The sequence below is a fragment of the Pygoscelis adeliae genome, unplaced genomic scaffold (assembly GCF_000699105.1).
Source record: "Pygoscelis adeliae isolate BGI_AS28 unplaced genomic scaffold, ASM69910v1 Scaffold6, whole genome shotgun sequence".
Taxonomy (NCBI): Eukaryota; Metazoa; Chordata; class Aves; order Sphenisciformes; family Spheniscidae; genus Pygoscelis; species Pygoscelis adeliae.
The window spans coordinates 5,345,617-5,352,631 of NW_008825075.1; the positions used below are offsets into that span (position 1 = coordinate 5,345,617).

Sequence of the window (7,015 nt, forward strand, 5' to 3'; positions counted from 1 at the left end):
GGTTTGGACCTACACGGTGGTTAATTACCTTGACCACTCCAGGGAGGTACATCACTTCCAGTGGGGCAGAAAACTGCAGGAAGGAGATGCTCCATGGCTTGCTCACACAACCACATGAAGATACCACCCTGCATGCCCACAGGAAGTACAGCTTTCACCTCCTGCTGATCACACAGGCGCGGGACCCGCCATGCTGCAATCTTCAGTATCTCTGCTCAGCACTGCAGCTAAGTGATACCATCCAGCCCTCTGCAAGCCAAAGACGCTGTGTTGGAAGCTGTGATGCAAAAATATTGTGCATTCTTATCATGCTTGCTTTTTTTTTTTAATATAACGGGGCTTTCATGTCCTCACAAGCCCTCTTCTCTTGATGGCTGGGGCTTAGCAGATATCAAATTTGGAAGAAAATTGTGTATTCCAGTTTCTGCCATGCTGCATCACATTCCAGCATGTCCTTCGCACTGCAGTAGCACGTCAAATTGCATTGGCTTTTGATGAGTCACAGAACAAGCTTTGGCACCAACATATTGCAGTTGCAGAGTAACAGGTAGAGCGATTCTTTAGGGATGATTTGGATGCCTGCCTAGTACAAAGCAAAGCAAAACAAAACAAAAGGGCCGAAATGTAATGCCAAGAGTCACCAAGAAAATTTTATCACAAAGAACATTTAAGACCTCAGTGACATGGTCAGCACATAACAGCAAAAATATATATATACATATATATCTTTCAATACTTGATTACAGAAACTTGGTTTCTGAAAAAAGAATTATGGTTAAAAACACTTGAGATCTCTCACTAGCTGATTTTGCACAGCTTCAGTCAGGTTCACTGCCTGTGACTTCTTTTACAGGCAAAGTATGACCAGCTCAGAATAGTGAAGTATTTTTCCCTCACAAAGAGCAATTTTACATAAAATGGAGGTTTGCTGTCACATGAATAGAATTTGTGACTTATATTGTAAGTCAGTTTAAAGAGAGAGAGTCTTTCACGCAGGAAAGAGAAATGCAACCAAATTACTACGCTGTTAAGATGACTCAGACATTTCCATCGACACAGCATAAACCCAGGCACTTTGCCATTTTCTGCCTTTTAGGCTGCTTTTTCTCATGCTAAAACAGGCCCAGTGATGAAAAGATGTGGTATTAATAGCTGGGGAGCACATACTAGAGGGCACATAAACAGCCCAAGGGAGAGCAAGCACTTGTGTGTGCCCCAGGAGAGAGGAGGGGGAGGTTTGCAGGAGGCGAGGGCTCCCATCCGCAGCACACCCCTTGCCCAGGAGCCGTGGTAGCCGCAGGGTGCTGCTCTCTGGTGGGTTTTGGGACACATTCCTGAAAATCATCTATGTCTGTCCACACCCGCGGCACATACTCAGGGCTGCATGGCATATCAAAGGGTGGTGAAATCAGTAAACACTGACACATAATCAGTTTGAAGCAACTTTGGGGATTTCATCTTGCACCTGGTGGTTTTTCCTCAAAGCTCCAGCTCTTGGGATCACATGATTTAACAAGACACTACAGTTTCACTATATATTCATATATAGACACACACGCACACTTCAGAATTTTACGCTTTCAGAATAAAAGCTTGAAATGTCATTGACGTGCAAGAAATAAAAGACCCTAAGATTCCTTTTAAAAATGTGTCACAAATTCAAACTAATCTCATGAACTGTGAAGCCCGAAGTCTCAACACTTACATGCGCCAGTACTGTCTGATGCCATAAGATTTGCAGCACAAAGTATGGAACTTGGAGAATAATTTAAGTCTAGCGGGCAAGTCTATCTTGAGTTTTGATATATTCCATATCTGGCTGTATATAACGCTCCTGATTTCACTCCTAAAAGCCACCAAATCATTTCTGATGTTCAGATTACAGCAGATAATACAGCTGATTTACCTGCATGCAACCTGAGTCTCTGCGCTGAAGAAAATCACCCAAGATTTAAATTTTAGCAGTGAATTGACAGGGAATTAATAAGGAAATGGAACGATCCCTTGTTGGTATTTTGGGTTTTTTCACAGTCTACTTGTGATCAGAAGGTTTCTTGCCATTTCCAGGCAGCAGCTCCATTGTGCCAATCCACCTGGGAACAGCTGATTGGCATCCTGCATTTCCAAGCATGGCAAATGTACATTGGTAACAACCTGGAGATGCAGATGGCCAGACTCTGACCTCTTTTGAACCAAGGGAACAGGAAACAAAACTAAGTAGTAAAAGAAACTGCATGAAGCTCAGCTCCCAAAAATCCCACAGCATCACTGCACAGGGTCAGGGCTTGTAGGTCTGCCAAGAAAAAGTACCTGTGTTCTCCATTTATCTTAGCTGGCCCAAGATTTGCAGACATGTTTGTAAGAAGGGTTAATTTTCCTGCAGGTTCCTTTGGACTCCCTGGTGGTCCAGATCACATTGGAGACATTCAGTCTTGCGCTTTCCAAAAGTCTCTGAGGCCAAAAATCTTGAAAGTCAGCACTGACAAAATCATCAGTGATCTCCAAAGATTTTGCCTTGGCATTTCTGAGATGAGAATTGAGAAGAACGAATTCCTGAATCCAATTTCTTTCTGATTAGGAAACTTGGTGCACAGTCTGAGGAATGTGAGGGAGGGGGTAGACAAGAATTCAAAGGCCACTGGGAAATTCTGACATTTTAAAAAACATGCTGAATATGGAGGAAAAAGCCCCAAAGGTAGGAATTTCCCTCGAAATGACCAACAGCAACTGGCTGTTAGGTCACTCCCTTAGTATTTTGTTTCAGCAGCAGCATTTTGATTCATTTTGATTCAAGTTCTTATGAAAAACAGGTGGTCACACTAAATGAAGCAGAATGGTCAAATCAAAGCAGAATAATTCTGACAATGATTACATGAAGCATTCCGACTTTTTTCAATGGCAAAAGTGCCAATGAAATTGCACGTATTTCACTGAAAAATGTTTAGTTGCAAATTTTCAACTTGCTGCTGTTCTAGGACAGCAAGCCGGTTTTTTCCTTTGTCTCCTTGTTGCCTCAAGCAGATGGCCATGCCATGTATCAAAAAGCATAAAGAGAACCTTAACATGTCCACAAAGGTTATACACTAGCATCTCCAAAATGGTGGCAGCGCTTAAGAGTGAGGTCTAGAAAAGCTGCTGAGCATGAACAAACAGGGACTACAAGTTGCCTTCAACTGTTTGTTTCTGTCTTGCCTTCTGAAAGCTCTTTTAGCTAAATCTGAAGGCTGTGAGTTTGCTCAGGGCACTTTATGTCATAAGGGGTAAAGGCAACTCATAAGGTGTGTATGCCTTGCAGGTTTGGAGCTATGGCCTGAGAAGATACTGGAATAGGGGAGGCAGAGGCAAAATGCTGATTAATGACAAACTGATTAAAAAAAAACAAAGAAAAAAAGAAAACAAATGGATGTGGGTCTAGGGCTGATTTTTTTAACCTTCCTTCTCTGCTGAATGTATTTGCTCTGCATATAAGCTCTTCTCTCCATTTGTTTTCTACCCCTAGACAATACAGCGTGGATTTTGACAAGGCGCTCTGGCTTCAGACAACATGAGCAGAACACCTTTTACCTTCCCATCCTGATTAGCGACAACGGCCGCCCCGTGCTGAGCAGCACGGGTACGCTGACCGTGCACGTGTGCAGCTGCGATGATGACGGCATGGTCATGTCCTGCAACGCGGAGGCCTATGTCCTCCCTGTCAGCCTGAGCAGAGGGGCACTCATTGCAATCCTCGCCTGCATCTTTGTCCTGCTAGGTAAACCCTTGGCTTCTTCTTGGGAGGGGACAAACTCTTCGGTTCTGGCCAGGGGTTTGCTGATCCACTGAAGGTGAAGGACATAAACACACACACACACATCTATGTATTTGTATACATAGACACACATACTTAAAGGGCCAAATCAAGGACCAGATGGTGTAGTCAGCTGCATATGGCTTCAGACCCTGGGGTGTAGGAATGGGGGAAAAATACAGCCTGCAAATATTTCTGCCAGTTCCCCAAAGTGCTAGGGTGTCTGGTAAGGCCCTGCTTTCCTGGAAGGAGTATGCCAGGAGGAAGTACTGAGAGCTGTGGCTGGGGACAAGTTACTTTCTCATCCTCAGCAGTTTTTGATCATACACTCTCACAGGAAACAGGAGTGGTGAGTCCAGTTCTACCTCTTGTCTTTTGGCAGGAGATATCCCCACCTCCATCCTTTTTCCTCAAGACGCTGCATTTAAATGGTGCCTTGCTGCTATAAAGGGGCTGACCATCTTGCATGCGTTCTGTCTCCACAAATAAATTCCATCCTTTCCTTGCCCAGGCCTTCTATGTCCCTTGTTAGCTGTTGGTATTAAAAGAACTTGAGTTCCCTCATTCACTCTCTTGAGTCATAAGATTTTAGTTCAAAACACACATTCCCTGAAATTTCAGAGGAACTAGTTTGAGGAGTGGAGTAGAACACAGGAAAAAATCTTTAAAACTGCCTCAATTCTGGCCCTCCAAAGGAGCCTAGATACCTCAGTCCAAAACTTCAACATTCAAAACCTCCGCTGAGTTCTAGCCCTGGAAATACAGGTGACGGCACATTTTCAATAGTAAAGGCCTCTGGTGCCTGTATGACCACTTCTCCCCATGCTAAGAAGCATCTGCATCTCGTTAGTGCAGAGCAACTGACAGGAGTTCTACCCAGCCCAAGGCAGCGCCTTGCAGATAAACACAAAAATGCTTTGGAGCAGACTAAGGGGCTAGCTCTGCATTTTGCCATGTAGGCAGACATATCACCACGGTGCCTTGGCACCATCCGTCTATGTCACATGCAGCACCCAGCCCAAGAGGCATCCCCAAAGCAGTCTGCAAAACCCAGCTACACAGCAGGAGAAAATTATCTCCATGGAGCTGTGTGCCACTGCAGATAAACTGTTATTGATATCTGATCTGGCTAGCTTAAAAGTAGCTCAAGTGTCGCTACAGTACATTGGCAAGCACCGCTGGATAGACGTGTCCTAAGTGTCACCAAGAGTTAAGAATTAAGGTGAGAAAAGGGACAGATTAGCAGGACCTCAAGCTACTAATTTTGACTGGGGGAGGGGATTTCTGCACCCTTCCACCCGCAAGCACCACAGCTCTTTAAATCCAAGGGGCTGGCTGTGCTCACCGAGGGGAAAACAGGGCAGCAGAGAGTCTGAAGCCCTTGTGAGATCTGGCCCCTCGCTGACAGCCCCATGTCTCGGTTGCCTTCCGCAGTGCTGGTGCTCCTCATCCTCTCCATGCGGCGCCAGCGGAAGCAGCCGTACATCATTGACGAGGAGGAGAACATCCATGAGAACATCGTCAGGTACGACGACGAGGGCGGCGGGGAGGAGGACACGGAGGCCTTCGATATCGCCGCCATGTGGAACCCACGGGAGGCCCAGCTGGTTGTGAAAAACCGGCAGGACATGCTCCCTGAAATAGAGAGCCTCTCCCGATACGTGCCTCAGGCGTGCGTCATGGACAACAACGTCCACAACTACGTGCTCGCCAAGCTCTACGAAGCTGACATGGACCTGTGGGCACCTCCCTTTGACTCCCTCCAGACGTACATGTTTGAAGGGAACGGCTCGGTGGCGGAGTCACTCAGCTCCCTACAGTCGGTGACGACAGACTCAGACCAGAGCTACGACTACCTGACGGACTGGGGGCCGCGCTTCAAAAAGCTGGCCGAGATGTACGGTGCCACGGACAGCAGCGGGGCTCTGTGGTAACGGACGAGGAATGGCAGAGCGGTTTCCATGCGAAACAGTGTCCGGTTAGGTCCATTCTCATCAGATGCTTCCATGGACATGGGTGAGGCCTCCTAAAAAATAGCAATACGGTGCTTGGATGAGAATGGGAAGAAGGGTGCGAATGAAGGTCTCTCTAGATCAGCTTTACTCAGTTAAATTAAGTCACGTTTTTGAAACAGTGAGAAGCAGAAGGAAGAAAGTTTTTTCCTGTTTTTTACAGCAAAATTGGAAAGTTCCACGACTGGAATATAAGGACATTACTCGCTTTCTCTCTCTCCCTCGTACACGGCAGCTTACTGAGCTCTATACGTCTGGGTTCAAAGATCTGTAAACTCCAGATGTAATCTCTGACTCACTGAGAAATCGCCAGCATAGAAAAGTGGTTTCCAGCCGGTTATTTTTCCCCCCATTAAAAAGGAAAAAAAAATTGCTTGCTAACCAGAGGAAAAAAAAAATCCCACAAAGCAGAAAATTGAAACTGGAATCTCAGAGGGCTCTTTGTAAACTAAACCTCCTCTCTGTTGCTAACAGAGTCCCTTTTTTAATCCTTTAGAAACAAGGTTGAGGGTTTTTTTCCACCTGGCCGAGCGGGCTGGGGAAGAGGCTTTGAATTTCTGCTCTAGTTTAATGGCTGATCTATGAGCGTTAACACTAATCCATCTCCTATCAAGTTTGTGTAAATTTATTCTCGGCTCTTTAAAACCATGACTCTGCTAAACTGCTCAGAACAAAACCAGAAAATCTGCCTCTTTTGCACTGTAGATGTCTCTTCCATGTGCCAAATGTGAAGATTAGATTCTACCAATGAAAGCCAAATAAATTTTAAAAAAAGAAAAAGCTATATTTGGTAACTACATGGGTTAGATGGGCTTTCCTAATCTGTGTGAGGTCAATCCAAGGGATGTTTACATACTGTAGATAACCTACTTGAACAAATGCAGTATTATAGACCAATAAATGGATGTAAGAAAATTACATGTATAAGTTTTGTATATTTGTTAATTTTGGTAATAAATATGATGTACTGCATACAGTACAGTACCTTAGCACCTCTTTTAATAAAAGTTAAACAGAAGGGAAAGTCTGATGGCAATTTATTTACTACTTTGCAGGCAGCAGTTAGTGCTTATCTGTGGCTTTGCATGCCTTGAGCATCAAGAAAAAATGGTTCATCAGCATCGTGTCAAGGAGACAAGCCTTCGGTTTGCAGGTTTGAGCAAATTGTCTGCTTCTTTTATCAGTGTTCACTTGGACATTGTCCTTAGAAGTGAAT

General features: G+C 44.8%; 1 protein-coding gene across 1 annotated transcript in view; it reads left to right on the forward strand.

The window, feature by feature from the left end:
- The window catches only part of CDH20 (cadherin 20, type 2), a 52,868-nt gene extending 46,098 nt beyond the window's left edge, over positions 1–6,770 (forward strand). The window contains exons 11-12 of the mRNA XM_009326686.1: positions 3,500–3,751; positions 5,222–6,770. Coding sequence (XP_009324961.1) covers positions 3,500–3,751; positions 5,222–5,721 — 752 coding nt within the window. The 3' untranslated portion in view covers positions 5,722–6,770. The remainder of the gene's footprint in view (positions 1–3,499; positions 3,752–5,221) is intronic.
- Positions 6,771–7,015: the final 245 nt, after the last annotated feature.